The sequence below is a fragment of the Vanessa tameamea genome, chromosome 28, assembly GCF_037043105.1.
Source record: "Vanessa tameamea isolate UH-Manoa-2023 chromosome 28, ilVanTame1 primary haplotype, whole genome shotgun sequence".
In the NCBI taxonomy this organism is placed as follows: Eukaryota; Metazoa; Arthropoda; class Insecta; order Lepidoptera; family Nymphalidae; genus Vanessa; species Vanessa tameamea.
Genome location: NC_087336.1, coordinates 1,188,793 through 1,210,469, shown reverse-complemented (window position 1 = coordinate 1,210,469; position 21,677 = coordinate 1,188,793). Strand labels below are relative to the sequence as shown.

At 35.0% G+C, this 21,677-nt stretch overlaps 1 protein-coding gene across 1 annotated transcript; it reads left to right on the top strand.

Moving 5' to 3' along the window:
* Positions 1-126: 126 nt before the first annotated feature.
* On the top strand, positions 127-19,419 carry Conv (convoluted). The gene is made up of 19 exons (XM_026634864.2): positions 127-275; positions 1,069-1,336; positions 1,857-2,026; positions 3,027-3,179; positions 3,558-3,661; positions 5,475-5,573; positions 6,733-6,834; positions 7,931-8,075; positions 9,435-9,689; positions 10,427-10,599; positions 11,243-11,446; positions 12,176-12,410; positions 12,722-12,921; positions 13,349-13,433; positions 14,162-14,357; positions 14,728-14,805; positions 15,774-15,971; positions 17,581-17,848; positions 18,612-19,419. The coding sequence occupies exons 2-19, from the start codon at positions 1,075-1,077 to the stop codon at positions 19,048-19,050; spliced, it is 3,366 nt and encodes a 1,121-aa protein (XP_026490649.2). The 5' UTR covers positions 127-275; positions 1,069-1,074; the 3' UTR covers positions 19,051-19,419.
* The last annotated feature ends 2,258 nt before the right edge of the window (positions 19,420-21,677 follow it).

The window sequence follows — 21,677 nt, the reverse complement described above, 5'->3', positions numbered from 1 at the left end:
TGTTATAAATCTGTCATACTAAAAATATTTTTAAAATAGACATATATATTAAGGCCGTGTGATGTAAAATCTTTGTCTTTTCCAAGAGAAAAACTTGTTATTGTCAATCCATAATTTGACAGTTCCGTACTTCCTACTATGGAGTGGGCTGTGTTATTGCTTCTCTGAAAAAAAATTGCGTATTATTTTCGCAATTATTATGTTTTACTAATTTAAAATATTAAATCCAGTAGACAAATAATAGTGATTGCTGTTATAATATAAATTAAAAGCAGGTAACGTTTTAATACATGTTTATTTTTAGGTGAAAGTTGTTACAAAGTTAGCCCATATATTTTGTTAACAAAGTTTGTTTAAGACGAATTAAAAAAATAATAAAGCTGTGAAAAGTGTTACTCAAAATATATCTAGATAATATTAATTAATTAGATTGTCGGATATTGTAGTCGCTTTCTTTAAAACAAAACAATTTTGTTGTTTAATTGGCCTTGTGAGTCTTGTAAGAATTTCTTGTGTTATTTTTTTATAGTTGTACTTCCTTGGTATTAAAATAGCCTTGGATGAATTATGTCGCGTAGATCCTATTTTTTAACGCAATATTAATGAATGTTATTTATATTATTAAGGTCACTTCAACATGAAAGTTTTTAAATGAATGATGTAATAAATGAATCATTATAAGTATTGGATTTTTTAAAAATATACATACTTTTTGTCCAATTGCTTTATTATAGATTTTGTTCATTCGTTTATTTTAAAGTTAGCATATACTATAAGAACTTAGTAGTGACAAGTACTACCTTATGATGTTAAAAATAGTTTTATCATCTTTAAAATAAATTATGAAATAAGAAAATGTTAATCATATTTTGTTCAATAATTATGTCGAATTGCTGCCTCATAATGGTTTATATTTTCTTGTATCTTTCTCTATTACTTTAAATTCATATGATTTTCACAGGCCATAAAAAAAATATCGTTTTTTAAATTAATTAAAGAAAAATACCACAGAAGGAATTTCAGTTACGATTTGTCTCAAATTTAATACACAATATTATTTATTTTCAGATCACAATGGCGATACTCATATTTTTTATGTTGGCAACTATTCTCCCAAATTTAAATTCAGAATATATTCCACCTGGCCCAGTATACCCTTGTCCAAAAGAGTCCGACAATCAGCTCCTGTTTCCCTGCGTATGTCAAAAGGGGACAGATGCAGGCTTGCACATTAAATGTGAGAATACAGGGTTGGCAGTCATGAGTGTTGGACTGGGGAATATAGCTAGTTTAGGGTTGCCAATTGAAAGATTGGAATTAAAAGAATGCAAAATATGTAAGTTTTATTTTGTTATTATTACAACATTTTTAAAGCTGATATCTTATGCTGTTATGTTTGATAGATTGTCTTACTTTTTATTTTATCGAAAACTGATTTTTAAATGTAAAAATATTTAATTCAGTTTCAATCTATTTTTTACCTCTATTGCTGAACTCCTTATAGGGTTTTATTGCTCACAAAAAGTGTTACAAAGATATTTTGAAAATAGATAACCATTTAACAATATTGCATAGGTAAAAATGTACACACAATAATATATAGTTAACGCGATTAATGTAGACGGTGTTCCGCTAGGCAAAATTCTTGGTCCCCATATATAAATGATTTACCTGAAATATCATTACTATTTATTGATTAACTTTTAGTGATTAAGACATTTGGTGATGACATGACATGACATGACATACAACAGTATTATAAAACATGACAAGGAGTAATAAATCAATTGTACATCTGTGATTACTATTTTCTAAGTTTTTATTCTCAAAATCAAGAATTTCCTCTCTGATTTCAGCCCATCTCTTCGGCCCACTCCTCCATCGCTCAACAGTACGTACGTTACACGTCATCGACACACCCATAAAGTCAATAGATGGCTACGCGTTTGCCGGTGTGAAAAGGACTTTGCAGGAAATATATATGGTCAATACAAGGATCAGTCAATTTCCAAAGGATGCTTTTAAGGTATTCCAAACTATTACCATTTAGTTAGCTTGACCTTCGTGTGAGGGAGGGGGATAGGTGTTAGTTGTTCTTTTCTGTACATCTGACAACAATATTTCATGATCTCACTTCACATTTTCGACTTTTACATATATAACATCTATAACAGTTTGCGCTCCGCTTGATCAGCTGACATATTTAAATAATGCCCAACATCCTCTTCACGTCATTAAGACACGCAAAAATATTGCAAAATATTTAATATCAAATAAAGGAAGTATTGAAGCCGTGTGGTCTATTAAACTCCGAAAAATCCCGAAAGGAGACGAGACCCTTGTTGAGTGACATTTACAGACTTACTTTAGTATGATGTAATTATATTCGATTTGGATGATAAGTTGTGTCTCTAGTCGCATAAGAGTCTTTGATCTTGTGTGACGTCTTTCAACAATTTACAAGCTGTGCTAGGGGTATTATAACGCCCATGTGTGCTCAGGTAATGATCATAAAACCCAAGTGAAAAACGGATCACTAGAAAACACTAGACACCTTAAAACTTCGACTGCAAAATAGTTTTTTTTTACGTTAGCGGTCAGGGGGCCGCGCAAATGGTATTATGATAACCGCCCATAAAGTTGGTGTTGTAAGAAATAATAACCATTCCCTTCATCACATCAATGCTCCAGGTACCTTGGGAGCTAAAATGTTATGTAAGGGACATAACGTTGCCAGCAGTGTTTGGTGCCACTGGTGCCTGGTTACCTTGTGCCAACAGTATAATAGGCACGAAGTCCTACCAGCAAGTAAATCTTCTTTCTTGGCATAAAACGGAATGGTTTATCTACTGGTCTGATCTGAGATTTGATACCAGATTTTCGGAGATCTGTCTTGTATGCTTCTATATTCACTACACCATCGAGGCACTCAAATTATCAAATAGTGAATTCCATAAGAAACGAACAAAAATGACACATATTTAAAATATTAGTATGATATTTATACTGTTTGAATTTTTTTCTAGATACTAGGTAACCTAACAATCCTGTCAATAGATGGACACAGTATGACGTCACTCAGTAAGGACATTTTCGCTGGTAGCTTGGCTGTCGGACGGCTGGAGAAGTTGCATCTCGTTAATGGCTTGCTGTCTGATATTCCCGTTGAAGCCTTTCAAGTAAGTTTATTTTACTTTAAAGCCTAATTTAGAGGGTTACCCAAAATCGGCTGAATAGTTTTTAAATCACTGCACACAAACGCTGCAATGACATCTTTAGTGACATAAAGTTTATTATTATTCATATTTTGGAAGGTAAAAAATACATTTGATAACGCAAAGATTTTTTTTTCATCCTAGTAATTTTGGCGTCCCCTTTCGTCGAACCTTCGTGCCTGGAGTTTAAATCCAACGCTAACCATATCAATAAACTTATACCTTACCTATTTAACACACTGTCGTCTAGCTAGTTAAAATCTTATTTTCCTTTTTTTACGCTAGCAGCATTAGTGAAGTTGCTGGCAACACTGGCTCCTAAATAATGTCAATTTATTTCAGCATTTAAGAAAATTGAAAATATTAGATCTACACGGTAATAGGTTAGTCAATCTGAAGAGGAATCAATTTAAGGGACTACGGGACACGGAAGTGTTGGATTTGAGGTTAGTTCTTGATGTATTAAGTGTACGAGCCAGGCAGCGCGTACAGTGTTATGTATCGTCGCATAAGCATTTTGACATTATTTCATCAGTTCGTGTGCGGCGAGCAATCATACCGCGCGCGCTCATATAATTATATCATATAGTTCTTAATTACTTACAATCAATATATCAATCAATCTATCAATCAATATATCAATCAATATCATATATCAGAGACTTTCATTCCACTCTACAATCAACTATCACTAAAAGGTTGTACGGACCGTACATCCTTTTATTTGGTCCTTCGAGCCGGATATATTATAGTTGTCGTCCGTGGCTTTGCTCAGGTTTTAGGGAGTGGTTGACAGGTCTTAGGCGTAAAATGTAGCTATATCTTTTCTTGGAGTTCAAGAAAATTCAAGTTCAGTGGTTTGGCTATGAAAGAGCAACGGACAGAGTTAATTTCAGTATGGATATGCTCTTTTGCTTTTAAATGACTCTTGTTATTTGTTTTTAATATCTAAGAAGACGGTACGCAATGAAACTCAGTTAAAATATTTTCATTTAAGCCATTTAAGTTAATTTTTCAATTATTCTTTACTATTTTGCCTTGGTTATATTATAAATGTGAACGCGTTACCGTACAATGAAACTTGTTACCATATACAATACTTTACAATTACAAAGAGAACTCCGATCGTTATTTTTTTGTCAATGGTATTAGTAGTTGTATCTATGACGTCATTTTACGTCATTTTTGCCTTAGTGTGCCTCACTCTGGGCTTAGTTGATTTGCACTAAATATCCTTGGTTAAAATTGACGTGATTAACCCCCCGAGTAACCAAACCTTTTTTTTTGTCAATAATGTAATTATCCGTAAGAGCCGAGATGGCCCAGTGGTTAGAACGCGGGCATTTAACCGATGATTTCGGGTTCAAACCCAGGCAGGCACCACTGAATTTTCATGTGCTTAATTTGTGTTTATAATTCATCTCATGCTCGGCGGTGAAGGAAAACATCGTGAGGAAACCTGCATATGTCTAATTTCAACGAAATTCTGCCACATGTGTATTCCACCAACCTGCATTGGAGCAGCGTGGTGGAATATGCTCCATACCTTATCCTCAACGGGAGAGGAGGCCTTAGCCCAGCAGTGGGAAATTTACAGGCTGATTATGTTTATGTTATGTATGTAATTATTAGGCTTGCAACGAATATTCAATTACTATTCGGTATTCTCCCTAATCGCCTGCTTTTATATTCGGCCGAATACCGAAAAAATAAGAAATATATTTCGTTAAAGGGGGATAATTGGTAAAATGAAAAATAAATCGATTCATTACGTATATATTAATTTATCTTATAATAATTTAAGTAGACATTGGTACATAATCCTCTTCTGTATTAGAAAAGTTAAGAATTTTTCTACGTCTGCAAGTTTTCGGTATAAAATCCGGCCGAATACTTTTACCTAATTTTCGGCTATTCGGTCAGGAGGCTATTCGACTATTCGTTGCGAGTCTAGTAATTATAATTATTAATATAATATTTAATTATTTATTTACCGCTAACAAAAGGATATTATAAGGGTAAGTTCAGCTTGAAATTTTAGAGTTTAGAACTTGATTAAATTATATTATGCTCGATTCATCATTTTAAAGATTTCAAGGTCAACTGTATTTTTTTTTTAAAATATTTGTTTCTCGACTGATATGTTGTTGGTTTCTTATGTTTAATTTGAACTATATAATATTATTATTAATAAATACATATTGTTTAATAGATATACGGTAAGGTGAGTTTAAATTAATTTCTGTATCATTCTTACAGTTATAACAAAATCACTAAACTGGACGGAAGCCATATTGGTGATTTGACTAAACTCGGATGGTGCAATGCGAGTCATAATCAACTTCCGGAAATACCGAGGTAACTACATTTGACATCGAATTTACGCGATATTATTGGTGATTGATGAATCTATGATGTTAATTATGGATTTGTGAAAAAATGGCGTTCTGAATTTCGACGAAGTTGTCATCGCATCTTTGGAAGTGAAATTAAACTGGATATAAGTAGTTAAGTGAAATAGTGTTGTATTATAAATAGAGATATATTAATGAAGAACTACTAGTGGATCTCCCGCAAAAGTTCGTAATTTTGTTTACGTTTTCCATGTTTTTCTTATACAGCCGTTGCGCTCTCTAACCGGTCAGTAACTTATTATATTCTCTAAAATTAATTCATTGTTAAATGGTAACATTGTAGTAAATTGTAATCAAGAATCCTGTTTATTGTTCTGCACGTCTACTGCTGGAACTCTTCAAAATGAGACCATAACCAATGTTTTATGTGCAGCCATCGTCCCATGATCACTGGGACAAAAATCGGCTTACGCTTTTAATATATGAGATCAGTAGTACACAGCCCGGGTACTCCACTAGAGGCCCGAGTTGGGCCAACCGTCGGGGCGTCACGGTAGCACGCGTAAGAGATGATACCCACCCGTAAAGAAGGAGTGGGTACCGCTGGTTTTTTGGTGGATTTCCGGCACCTTCAGCGCCGGTGAGCCCCACGTACCCCCCCACTTCACGTGGGGGAAACGTGTAAAAAGCGTTTTTCCAGCGAAAGAAAAAGCTTAGTAGCACAATGTACCGAGTCATAATCAAATCCCATGTAATACCGAGACGGCCCAGTGGTTAGAACGCGTGCATCTTAACCGATGATTTCGGGTTCAAACCCAGGCAGGCACCACTGAATTTACATGTGCTTAATTTGTTTATAATTCATCTCGTGCTCGGCGGTGAAGGAAAACATCGCGAGGAAACCTGCATGTGTCTAATTTCAACGAAATTCTGCCACATGTGTATTCCACCAACCCGCATTGGAGCAGCGTGGTGGAATATGCTCCATACCTTCTCCTCAACGGGAGAGGAGGCCTTAGCCCAGCAGTGGGAAATTTACAGGCTGATTATATGTAATACCTACTTCGATTGGAATAGACTACACATATCATAAAGTCCTAAAGGTTGTTTGTATATAATTTGTAATAGAACTAGATAAAACAATATCGATATGTTTGTTTCAGAGGTATGTTCGCGAGAAATACGGTCATAAAAGTTGTACATCTGGACAATAATAAGATTAAGAAGTTGGACACGAACAGCTTCAGAGGGATGAGGTTTTTGAGGTATTTAGTAATTTTAAAATTTAGAATATGAAGTGAAGTCAAAAGGATGGCCGAGACTTCCCCGGGGTTACGCGTGCATCTTAACCGATGATTGCAGGTTCAAACCCAGACAAGCACCGCTGAATTTCCATGTGCTTAATTTGTGTTTATAATTCATCTCGTGCTCGGCGGTGAAGGAGAACACCGTGAGAGAAACTGCATATGTCTAATTTCAATGAAATTCTGCCAGATGCGTATTCCAACAACACGCATCGGAGCAGCGTCGTGGAATATGCTCCAAACCTTCTCTAAGGGAGAGGAGGCCTTGGCCCAGCAGTGGGAAATTTACAGGCTGCTAATGTTGGGCGATATCCGATTTTTGTGACGGATTTTTTGTTTAAATATTGTGTTGATTTGTCGCTCTGTCTTTGTTTAACGTTACATTGTACGATATGTGAGAAAGAGACGAAACGGATGATTCGCGTCATCTCTTTCTCGCAGATGGGTTACTGTTATGTTAAAGAGAGATGGGAGGAATGTTTCACGTGTTTAATGTTATCGTTTTGTATTGACGTACCGGAACGATATGCATGATTTTTTTTAAGATGCGGTAAAAACATCAAATCGTTAGTATCTGATATTCTGACTACATTCGTTTCTGTCTCATCTCAGATTAGAAATAAATTTAATGAAGCGTTTTTGAATCGTCAATATTTAAACACTACCGCCGTTTCGGAAAACAGCCTCCAGCGAGATACGGCAAGAAACTCGCATAGTTGCTTAGTTTACTCGCATAGTTTACTTGGTGGTAGGGCTTCGTGCAAGCCCGTCTGGGTAGGTACCACCCACTCATCAGATATTCTACCGCATAACAACAGTACTCGGTATTGTTGTGTTCCGGTTTGAAGGGTGACTGAGCCAGTGTAACTACAGGCACAAGGGACAAGACATCTTAGTTCTCAAGGTTGGTGGCGCTTGTAAGGAATGGTTAATATTTCTTACAGCGCCATTGTCTATGGGCGGTGGTGACCACTTACATGTACAAGTTGTAGTCAAAATAAATGATCACGTAAATCCATCGAAAATTTAAATCTTAAAATTGAAATGTTTTTTTTAGACGTCTGTACCTCCAGGACAATCAAATATCAGATGTAGGCAGAGGGACGTTCTCAGCGGTGACTCGTATAGGAACAGTGGATCTGGCGAGGAACTTCATTACGAAGGTCGATTACCAGATGTTCCAGCAGGTCAAATATGCAGAGGTGAGCAAAGGACCATTTAACTAAATTATTTTTTTTTGTGCTTTGAATTCGTACACTTTAACATTATCTTACATATAAAGTATATAAGAGTTTGAAATATATAAGTCATAATTTAAAGCGGATGAAACAACGAAGATCAGCTTCTTATATACTAAAAAAATCTCCGAAAATCACTCCATCTTTTGATATAAGTTTTATCTTTATTGGTTCAGTATATTTTTAAAAACGGCGTTACAAAAATCTAATTTATTTATTTTAATATAATGTTAATATACTTTATTGTACACCACGAATATAAAATACAGAAATGTTAGTACCGAGCACAAAAAAAAAAAATCAAAAGTAGAAATAATACTAAAAATAAAATTTTATTATTAGTATATATTGTAACAAATTCATTTGTATCTACCAGTTGGGTTAAGCCCGCTATCCTTGAGAGACTTAGAAAGTATTCCACCAAGCTACCGTCTACGTATCACCGTATATTCTACCAATAGCAATAATGAGTATTGATGTTTTCCGGTTTGAAGGGTCAGTGAGCCGGTGTACAGATAAGGCTCATTGGCGATGAGAGGAATGTATATTTTACGGCGCTAATGTCTGTTGTGATAAATATGTGTTGAGTATTATTAAGTCATCGACATAATATAAATCTTAATCATAAAGTTAAACCTAGTACTCGTACTTGTAAAAATATAAGAAAGAAAAAATTATTAAATCTAAAAAAATTTTAAAAAATTAAAGAAGATATCTATCTTGGTCCCAATAATGTTCGAAATTCATTATGAAGTTTATTAGAAATAAAATTTAATATCAGTCAGTGGCTAACGTGTACGTTACGCACCCTCAACGTGACAGCCGACAGGGTAGATTTATATTGTTGCAGCTGAGTGAGCTCACAACGATTGCCACCTGGAATATATCCTATATAACGTAGAGATTTATTTTAAATATTATTATTAAACGTGCTGTGATATCGAATTAGGGCAACCAATTATATGGATACAGTTTTTTATTATAAATAAATAAATATACACTTGGTGGTAGGGCTCTGTGCAAGCCCGTTCGGGTAGGTACCATCCACTCATCAGATATTCTACCGCTAAATAACGGTACTCAGTATTGTTGTGTTCCGGTTTGAAGGGTGAGTGAGCCAGTGCAACGGGCAAAGGGACTTAACATCTTGGTTCCCAAGTTTGGTGGCGCACTGGTGATGTAAGGAATGGTTAATATTTCTTACAGCGCCATTGTTTATGGGCGGTGGTGACCACTTACCATCAGGTGGCTCATTTGCTCGTCCGCCTACCGATATCATAAGGAAAAATCCATGTTTCACGATTTCCTTCGTTTCTCCTTTAGCTAATCAACCTCGCAGAGAACAACATCACGTTGATCGACAAGCAAGCGTTCACCGATTTGTACTTGGCCGTTGTGAATATATCCCACAATGCTCTGTCGAGAATCGAACCGGGCGCGTTTCAGAACTGCAACAACATGACGCTCTTGGATTTGAGTTTTAATAATTTGAAAGATATCGATAAGAATGCGTTCGATGAAAATACGTACGCGAATGAACTGCAAGTTTCACACAACGAGTTCACTAGTATGGGGCAGGTGAGGAATCATTTTATATATTATTAGCTTAAGCCGATCTTTGTCCCAGTGATTATGGGATAGTTGCATTTAAAAAATCGTCTATGGTCTCATTTTGAAGGTGCTACGGCTGTAGTAAAAATGAGAAATGTTAACATGTTAAAGTAAATTGTCATAGACAAATTACGATTTTAACTGAACTGATGTATACTATTTGATATTCAAAATTTTTGAGTGCGATTATTTATTTATTTATTTGTTTGTTGAAAAAGTTACACCATCAGCTTATCACTAAGCACTTAAAATTAATATCTGATGTGGGTAACATTCTAAGTGATCCGTCTTTAGAGGTGTAAACAACATTGACAGATAAATGATAAACAACATTTTTAGACGAGTGACTTGTAGTTTACAATGACATTAAATCAAAACCTGTGACAAAACCTGTGACAGGTTTCGAAATTCGTAAAAAATCTTTTGAATAAACGCGAAGTTTTGCGGGCAAGCCACTAGTCCATACTAATATTATAAGGCGACTAACTGTCTGTCTGTTGCTCTTTCACGATCCAAACCACTGAATGGTATTTGATGAAATTTGGTATGAAGCAGGTTTATATTCCGAGGAAGATAGGCTTATTTTACGCAAGTGATTCCGGACAACAATTACTAATACATTAAATACAAAATACGCCCCCCCCCTCCATTTGTATTTAATTTTCATCCCCCTGTATAAAAAATAATTAATAATGATATTGCAGATACCGATCCACAACATGACGGGTATCCGCGTGTTGAACGCGTCGTATAACTTCATAACGACGATTCCCAAAGCGACGTTTCCGAAGCTGTACGAGCTGCACACGGTCGACGTGTCGCACAACAACCTCACGGACGTGTACAACGCCGTCTTCCAGAACTTGTTCTCTATCAGGTGAGTTCGATTTATCATAAAACTAGCTAACCGTTCCGAATACACGCGACAATTTTTTTTTTTTTTTTTAATGGCATTTGTTGGCGGACGAGCATATGCCACCTGATGGTAAGTGGTCACCACCGCCCATAGACAAAAGCGCTGTAAGAAATATTAACCATTCCTTACATCACCTATGCGCCACCAACCTTGGGAACTAAGATGTTATGTCCCTTGTGCCTGTGATTACACTGGCTCACTCACCCTTCTAACCGGAACACAACAATACAGTGTACTGTTATTTGATGATGATGATGGATGATGAAAAGAACATCAAAAGCAAATTTCTTGTTTTGTTAAATTTATATTCTAAGCGTTTCTCTACTATAATATGCATGCATAACCTTCATCTTGAATATGTTTGTTTATTGATGAGAACTGCATTGAAATCCGTCGCATTGTTTAGAAGTTCTCGTTCCCCATGTGTAAATCTAGGCATAACATTACAAAACGAAGGGCAAAATAACATTACTTACAGAATCACGTATGAACATAAAACGACCAATAAAACACCATGGATATATGATATTATTAATTTAAAATAGAGAATTGTCTTTTGGAGAAAGATAGAAGATGAATTCAAAAGATATGTTTCGTTTCCTAGATACCTCAATCTAAGTTACAATTCGCTAGAGCGTATCAAGCCAGCGACATTCGGCACGATACCGACGGTCCTGGAGCTGGACCTGTCGCACAATAGATTGCAAGACGTCTCTCGTGGTAGTCTGGCGAAGTTGGCTAGTTGCAGACTACTGGACATCAGCTACAACTATCTAACCAAGATCTTCCAAATACCCATTAGTTTGGGGTGAGTATAGTTTGATGGCGATGTCTCTTCTATGGGAAAGCGGCAATGTTTAGTATTTTTGTGTTTCGGTTGGAGGGTGAGTCAGCCAGTGTAACAAATGATATGACATCTTGCTTGCTCAAGTATGATCGTGTTGAAGATGTAAGTGATGTTTAATTTGAGAGATATTGCCGTGCCTAGGTAGACGGTGAACGTTCATCACCAGGTGGTATATTTAAGTCTGTCTATCTGGTTTAAATAATAAATGTAATATTCACCAACCCGCATTGGAGCGTGCTGGAATATGCTCCTAACCTTCTCCTCAAAGGGGGAGGAGGCCTTAGCCCAGCAGTGGGAACTTTAACCGCCGGACATGTACATGTTGTTGATTGATCATCAATAAAGTCAAATCACTCGACTGCGAGTCGGTAATTATTTTGTGTGGTAATGTTTATGATTTAACAACAGGATCCCGGATAGTGTCCATAATGCCGATATTCCTATATAAATACAATATAAATATGTCATCTATGGTGCAGACCTTGGGAATTAAATGATCGGCACTATTTCTCTAATATATTAAAGATTATAAACAATAATTAAAAAACAAAAAAAAACCAGCTCTATTTGATTTGCTAATTCTTCTAATATTAGGGTATTTTGTTTTCCGAAAATATCTACCATCTTTTTTTTAAATTAGCCAATCAATAGTAGTCGATTCTATTTTAAAACGTATTGAACTTCCTGAAGTGAACTAAACTTCGGCCACAATAACCTGTCGGAAATTGCGTACAACACGTGGCCGACGATGAACGCGCTGCTGCGGCTCAACCTGTCGGCGAACGCGCTGGCCGACCGCCTCTCGGGCTCCGCTTTCTCCGGCCTGCTGACGCTGCAGTCGCTGGACCTGTCGAGCAACGGGCTGACTCGACCCCCCTGGGAGGCGCTGAACACGTTGACTAGCTTGCAGTATTTGTATTTGCAGGTGAGTCTGACGTTTTATCGTTTCTCTGAATGTGATTTCGAGATAACCCGTTTTTTAATTCATTTAAACGACATAACATTCGGCACTGAAGCTTTATAAGCTAGCCGCTAGCTTCTCCTCAACGGGAGAGGAGGCCTTAGCCCAGCAGTGGGAAATTTACAGGCTGATTATGTTATGTTATGTCAGCTTGAAGGGTGAGCCAGAGTAACTGGAGGTACAAGATCGATTTTGAATAAACAATAAATCATTAATTATTTTGTGTATAAAAGCATTCAGTAGCATGAATCCGATAAGTTAATTTTTGTTTACAGTACAATAATCTTACATCGCTCTCCAAATCCGCGTTCGGTAACTTGCCTACAACATTCAAGCTCGACCTGTCGTACAACCAGCTGACGGACTTGGGGCCGAGGACGTTCAACGGTATGCAACAGCTGTTGGATTTGTCGCTACGCGGTAATCAACTGGAGAAGATACCGAACGAAGTTTTCAAAGGATTAGTCGCTTTAAGGTAACCGTGTTAGAGCACATATTGCTGTGACGACTTTTAGTGTAACGACAGCATAAAAATTTCATTCGGTTTTTGTATAATGAAGTTGTTAATTTAATATTATCTTTCTGAATCTTTGATTTATATTCAAGGCCGAGATGGTCTCCTGCTTGTCTTGGTCGAAGATTATGGGTTCCGACTCATTCAAGTACCGCTTTACTTTCATGTGTTTAGTTTTTGATTTCGTATTGTGCTCGGCGGTGAAGGAAACCTGTAGGTCTCGGTTGAACAACAGTCGGCTACATGAATAAGCTCCAAAACTACTTTTGAAAATGTTCGATTTATTTTCAAAGGCCTCAGCGCTCAGTATATAAGGCTTTATTTTGTATTTGTTTACAAATTTACTTTCCTACAATAATTACAAGGTTGTTTTTTGTATGGTTTACAGGAAATTGGATCTCTCTTACAACAAACTGGACAAGATAGACAACAAAACGAATGGACTTCTAGACGACTGTCTGTCACTGGAAATGGTGAATAGTTATATATACATACACGTATAATAGTATGGGTAATGACGTCGTCCTGATCGATTTCGGTCACGGCGGCTAATCTCAAGGGAGACCAGTCGACGCAGGACATGTTTAAGTGTACAAGTGTTCGCAAGCACAGGTGCACTTTGCCTCACCCTCGTAATCCGACGGGACGGCAAATCCGATACGACCGGAAAGAGTTCAGGTGCAGAACTAGTTGCTTAATGTGCTTTCCAAGACAGGATTGTAAACACTTCCAACTTCCAGTTTCCGGGCTGATAATGAAAATTTTTGGACAGAATCGCCTAGTAACTTTTAGTTTTAAGTAAGAACTTCGCCAATATGGCAAGACGTTATCAGGGCTTTGTGCAAGCAAAACTATAAATCTATAAATATATGATTTACTCGTTATGAGATCTCTGAAACTGCATGTCTGATTACCTTGAAATTTAGCATAGTTACTCCTTGTTGAACGTAATAGTACGTAGACGCTCACTAAGAAAGGATATCTGGGAATTTCAACTTCAAGGCGAGGTGTTAGAACCAAACAATGTAAATTGTCGTAGTTGTCTAAATAGCTCACTAGTTGGAGCCACCGTCTATGCCGCGATATTGTCATTCGGTTCGGTCTCTGTCTCTTCACTCTCAAGTAAACGAGTCGGAAAGAGCATAAACTTACAGTAAGATTTACTTAATATATATAACAATAATGTACTTCATAATTTTAGGTGAACCTAAGCCACAATCAATTCGGTTTTCTAACAAGGAAGATGTTCCCAGCGAATCCTTGGATACCGTACAGACTCATGGAAGTCGACCTGAGTCACAACGAGATACCGGTTGTCACGTATGACATAACATTTGGCGGGAAGAAATTGAAAAAGTTGAATCTTTCCAACAACTATATTAATGATATTCGGAATAGTAAGTTTTTGTCTATATTTTCATAATTATCAATATTAATAAGACTCTTAACAGTACAATTAAAGTATTTTATTGATTTTCATGCAAGATATATTAATTCATATTTAATTTAATTTTAGATTAATGATAATTAATAATTTAATTTAATTGGTAGAAAAGAGTAGCAGCTAAGTTTCTTGTCGATTTTTCTAGATAGAATCTGAATTTAAGCCGGTGGTTTTATATTCAATATACTCAGCTTCATTTTCAATTTGAGAAGTATATATTGCTTAGTTTTTTATCTCTTTCACATATACCGCAATGAAAAGAGATAGAATTCTTTTATTAAATCCTTGCAAATTAATGTTTTTTTTTTAAATTTATTTTGTAGATGTACTAGGTAACTTAACGTCATTGGAAGTTATAGATCTGTCTAATAATCAGCTGAAAGATCTGGTATCGAGGACGTGTAAGTATATTTTGTTGTTGTTTTTTTTTTTTGGTTGGTTTTATGTAAAGATTTTCTTTATAAAGTCTTTAGTAATTGTTGTTTCGAATAAGTATTCAAATTTAAAGAAATTTATGTTTGCCTTTTTTTTCTAACCGTATTGAGTGCAACAGAGATCTGAATAGTGTGGAAGAGAGATGAAAGGAAATCGGCTACCATGTATAAACATTGTCTATTGTTGTCTATTAGTTAATGTAAGTTATTTTACTTGGTGGTAGTGCTTTGTGCAAGCCCGTCTGGGTAGGTACAACCCACTCATCTGATATTCTACCGCCAAATAACAGTACTCTGTATTGTTGTGTTCCGGTTTGAAGGGTGTGTGAGCCAGTGTAATCAAAGGCACAAGGGACATAACATCTTAGTTCCCAAGGTTGGTGGAGCATTGGTAATGTAAGGAATGGTTAACATTTCTTACAGCGCCTCTGTCTATGAGCGGTGGTGACCACTTACCATGAGGTGGCCCATATGCTCGTCCGTCAACCAATGCAATAAATAAAAATAATGAATACCTGTTTAAATTAGTACTTATATATGCTCATCAATTTTTTGTTGTAACTGCGCACGTTAGTGCGAAAGAGACGTGAATAGTGTGGGAGGGAGTGGAGGCGAGTCGGAACGAGATCAGCTGATAATTAAATATATATATTAAAGCCCTAACTAATTGCTAGGGATTTTATTATGAAAAAGTATTCTAAACGCTTTTAGAAATAATAATCTGATTAAGATTTCATGAAACTGAATTTTTCGTTTTTTTGGGTATATGATCCTATTTATTCGATGTCTCTGGTCGCTGACTTTGGGAACTAAGGAATCTTCACTGCGTCTCTAGTTGCTGTTTGGTGATAGAATATCTGATGAGTGGGTGGTACCCATATAGTATATAAAATATCATTCCAAGTTTTGAATTCCGAATTATTTTTCTGTTCCAGCGGATACGACTTTCAATCTTCCAGACAATATAACCGAGATGTATCTACAGAATAACACGTTGGAAGTGTTGCCAGTCGACAGTTTGGTGAAGGCGAAGTATTTCAAAGTGTTGGACGTCCGGAAAAATTATCTGACGAGTTTTTATCCGGAAATCGTTAAAATGATACGAGACAACGGCTTACGAGTATATTTCGAAGGTGATTTTTTTTAAGGCCATAACGTGCCGCCTACATTGTTTAGTATTTGTTAAATGTTTTGTTATTATATTAACAAGTGTTTTGAGATTTGTATTGGACAATATCTATGCTGTTTTACTGATCTAGTTTTAAGTAGAAGTGTAGCGTATTTAGGTTTATGCGTACATTGAAACGGCAATATTTGTCTATGGAATGATTTGACGTATGACGTACTTCCTTCTACTCTTCCCTTCTCGTGTGAGCCGCGGTAACGTGTGTTGTGTGAGTGCGCCGCGCCTTTGAAATTAGCTTGTGTAACGGACTTATCCTTCTCCTGTAATATCACCCATCCCTTTGGTGTGTTCTTCGAGTGTATGAAGACCAAGGGAGCGCTCCCAAGAAGAACGTGTCTTCATAAGTCAGAGCCCAGTTTTGAGGTAACAACTCCCCCTTTTTCCTTAACTAAAGTCCACTTTTCTCTCGCGCGTACACGAAGTTTTAGGGTCATAACTCACGACAACCCTTCAATAAAGGTTGGTGGATATGACGGAATTTCACTGAGCGCTGGTTGATTTTTTTTCGAAAATACATTTGCTTTTAAATAGGTAGGCGGACTGGCTACTGGGCCCCTAGATGGTAGGTGGTCACCACTCATAGAACTTTCACCGAGTAACATTGGTTGGAACATTTCAGCATACGGTACAATTTATTGATTTGAGCAGGAAAAATATTGCAATACAATTAAAATTTTATAAACATTAACACGACTGTTCAAAAAGGTGTGCAATGGTTTCAGGGTTCATAAGTATGTGAGTTTTTTTATTCCACCGTAACTATTAAAGGCCTGAACAGATTTCGATGTATGGAGTACACTTTGGATTCCTAACATCACCAACTGTTATTGGGTTACGTAAATCAAAAGTCAGTTGGAGTACTTGGAACGTTAAAGCAGAAGCGAACCCGAAGCGAAATCGAAGGGAATCCCCGGTAGTGTGTAGTAATTAACGATTTGTTAAAACGTCAATAATTAAGATTTTAATTTAACGTGGTTATTTTTATTACTGTAAGTATTTGAAACTTAAATAAAAAATACCTGGTAGATATCCCGTTTCGAATACTTAACGTCAATAATGAATTATATTAAACTGGCACTTACGACGTATTAATAAACGAAGCGTCGTTTCGCACTACCAGGAATTTGTATTCGATTTTTTTTTATTTTATAATCTGTGAATATATACTATAGAATTTTTTAAATATGGAATTCAATATAAATAAGTAAAATGGGCGGGCTTATGGATAATTACTTATGTCTTCCAGGCAACCCAATCTGAGATAGATTTTATTAATTAAAAACGTAACCTGGACAGGCGGTTCTACCATAAAATTACATACAAATATTTACACAACTATATACGTCAATAGCGCAAAGGTTGACTTGGCTAGTGTCGTCCCCACTCCTTACACAAGTGATAAGCTTATAAGGAGGGGTAAAAAGGAATATTAGAAATTCCTTAATCAATTTGAGGCATTTCGACTTTTCTTAAAAAAAAAAAACTATAAATATATATTTATTACAATTATACACTAATAAATATTTTAATGATACAATACTTAATTTTTATTACAGATAATAAACTCAAATGCGATTGCTTCACTCGTCCTTTAAAGCATTACATAGATAAATTACCCGCGTCGGTGTTGGCAGCTGACAATAAATATAAAAACATAACGTGCTTCGAGCCGCCGACGTTGGAAAACGAGAACTTCTTTAATTTGGACGAGGAAAGATTATTGTGCGCCAGCAACGTCGAATTGAATGATAAAATAAGGAATTATGGCAACACTGAGTACGATTTTACGTCCGAACCTGATGTCTTGTTCAGGGATGTGCAATAGTAAGTATTTTTATTAATTAGGCTCTTAGAAGTACTTTTGAATCGTCATGCAAAAATAGAATGTTATGTCAAAGTTCGTATTCGATTGTTTTGGATTTTTTAGAGGAACTGATAGTTTTATGATTAAAATCGCACAGAGAAAAGTAGGGAGGACGTTCTAGTAAACTTTAGTAAAACAGAGCGTAGACTAACACGTTAAATAAACGCGTCAAGTGACGTTTACGTAACGTGAACGTGACAAGGAAACTTCTCTATAATAGAGAGTAAAAATAAATTAAAAAAAACTTCGAATCGCTTCCACTCAGACAAATAATATTAAGGGAATAAGTGTAAGAACAATTTATTTGCAAACATGAGATCAATTGGAAGTTTTCATAACCAATAAATAATGGTGCCCTTTATGGTATATTATTTTCAGCTTTTCGGGAACTCGTGCAAGGTTATCCTTATTTATAGAGCGAACTCGGCCGGGCTATAACAGATTTAAAATACGTATACAAGTTTCTCATTGCTATAATTCCACATCATACCAGATTATTCCACGTAACTACATATAATTTTACATCCAAAGTTCCGATAACAACTTCGTCGAGATTTAAAACGCGGTTTTTTTTTGACAAATAAACAATGATCATTTTAGATCGTTCGAAATTTCGACCAATGAGATCGCGTCAATTCAAAGTTAAAGTGTTTGATTTGTCTTTACTACACCCGTGATTGGTGTTTAGATATACGAAACACTAAAACACAATTTATGTTTCAGCTCGCAGACGTCAATATACGCGCATTGGTACGTACCGACGGCAGACGACGTCGCCGATTTTTATCTTTACATAAGGGACAAAAACAACACATTGTACTTCAGCCAAGATATTTCCTACAACCTCCGTTCCCTAACGATACCGGTTGAAAAAGATTTCAAAACAACAGTCCAAAATGGCGCCGACATCTGCATCCAAGCGAAGAGTTCCAACGGTTTCGCGCGCAAATGGTTTGACAGCCAATGTCAAATAGTCCCGTCGAATTTCGATTCATGGCCGAAGAAATTGACAGTTGACAAAAGGAGGTTGTCGAAAAAGAAGGTCAAATATGGTTGGTTCGGCAAGAATAGCGTGCTTGGCCTAGTAAGCGATTCGATTTTGATAACGCTCTGCATATTTTTAGGCGTTTGTTTTAGGAGATTGGCTGATTTGGATATTTGATTATTTTATATATATATTTATTTTGGAAAAAACTAATTGACCTTAAGAGGTTTTGACTTTTGCTTTTATTGAAAGACGTAGTTTTTGTGTCTCTTTCTAATTTATATATTTAATAAGAAAGAGACTCCGAGAAAAGTATGATGCGTTTATTGGTTAAGCAGGATAATGAGTACTTTGCTTATTATTATTTGAAAAACCGTGAAAAATTCGTGTTTAAAACAGATCAAAAACGTTTATTTTATTCCGTCCACAAATACGGCTTTTGCTGTTTAAAATACTCATTAATGACAATTTTAAATTATTATCGAGCTTATTTATACAATTTAATTATATAATTCATAAAATCTCATAAAAAAACATTTTTGATGGTTGGTTCGGTATTTAAATGCAAAAATATTAATAATGATAAAAAATCATTCAACATAAAAGACATTTAAATCATCAAAAAGTTACGATATAAATATTTTCTTATAATACAGATTTCACTCATTGTTTAATGAGGGTTGCACAAAATAATTTCCCGCCAATTGCTCTGTCACTTTGACAGTTGAACAAGTCAAAGTCAGAATATGAAGTTTTATTTATATGTATTTAAAAAAAAGACAACTATTATTATATTTTATGGATATTCAAATATTTATGATATATATAAATATTACATTACCATAAATAATTGCATCCAAATAATGATACTGCCATATTTTTATTTCCTGTCGTATGTCACAAAATATTATATGTATTATCAGTCGTCTTTAGAAAAGCTAGTTAATGTTTTTTTTTTTCAAAAAACAGCTTGGTCTTGATATTATTATGCCCAATTTGTAATAGCCTAAGCATTATATTACCAAAAACTGATAAATGTCACTTAGTAAATACTTAGAAGAAATTTATAATAAAAATGTATTTATCAATTGTAAATAATTATGAAATTTCATCTTTCAAATATAATCTACTGGCAAGTTTACGGGGGTCAAGCTTACATGAAAAGACAAATACAATACAAATTATTTTCTTTATTATAAATAAATATTTTTTTACATTAAAACCAGCATGATGTGCAAGTCCTACAGCTATCAGCGATCTCTTCCAGACAACCTTGAGGTGTAATACAGTCGAAATGGCTTCGTTTAATCTCCCTTAATTACTTTTTTATCGACGATGGTTACCGGAATAACTTTAAAAAATATATATGTTAACGTACAACGTTTCTATGCTATGTTCTCTTTTCCAAAGAATTTTTAAAAATATTCCATGTAATAACAATATGATAATGGTATCTGCATTAGTTATTTTTCGCTTTTTTCCCTAAGGTATCAATCACAAGATTTTTTTTTATTTACTTTGGAATATTATGTAATACAGTACCGAGGGAATCTTGGATTTAATTTTGTAGAAAAACATTTTTAATGAGTGTTTTGCGTTATCGATACGCGGAAATTGGGACGCCATCTTTGTTTAGCCTAATAAAACAGTGCGGGACGAAGTTATCTGTTGAACTTTTGGACACTGTTCTCCGCAATGACAAGGCAGAGGGGGTGTGAGGTTTCCTCGCAAGGTCAACGACGTATATCCACTTCTTAAGGTAGAAGAAAGATTTATAAATAATTGTAGTAGTTGGTAAAATCGTTATTTGAGATCATTATCCTCATAAATCGTATTATTGAAATTTCAGCATGACTAAAATATTACAATTCTCTTTATTCGTTCAAAAATATAAATTAAATTACAGTGCGTTTAAATTAAGTTGCGTGACTTGGAAGTGAGTCTTTTCATCTATGTGTAATGTAAATTAATTAATAAATATCATTTATCATTTGAAAATGATCTGAACAAATACTGTTATTGTAAATTTTTTATTATTTACACGTCTAGAGAGGCTATCAAAGCTGAGACCCTTCGAAAAAAATAGTTATCAACAGTTGACCACTAAATACAAGCACACTAGTACAGTAGTCTGATGTTTGGAATGTTAAGCGTAGCAGTCACTCACACCAAGATAATAAATAATATAGCTTTTCGATTTGGTACTAAAAAGTACATAACTTATATATATTTTTTGGTTAAATTAAATTTCCTTACAAGTTACGTTTCTTTTGTAAAACAGTAAAAATATTATAAAACTTTAAGTATAAGACGGCTGACGTAATTATATTATTGTTTACATTGTATTGAAAATTATATTTTTTTAGGTTATGTTTTTTATTTCCCGCCTAAATTGTAATATTTTTTTTTTAAATCTTTACACCATACATTGTGGCTTTAATTTGATTTTTTCGTCCTAAGAATCTCTATTTGTGATTTTTTTTTAATACAATTGTTTTGTATTGTTGTATATTATATACAAATTTATAGTATTTTTATGTATAAAATTTTTTTTTTTTTATTTAAAATAAGATCGTATTCTTAATAATGTCTTCTTATAATATACAACCGAATTATTTTGTTCGTATTTTATATGTTATAGTTTGCAAAAACAGTTTTGTTATATATCTATACATACAATGAAACATTCCAAGTAATTAGTATCAGTATTTAAAACAGGATATATACCATGTTTTTTATTTTTTTTGAGTCTTGTTCACGAAATATCGAGCTCCACCAAATAAAAAAAAACATGGTTAATATCC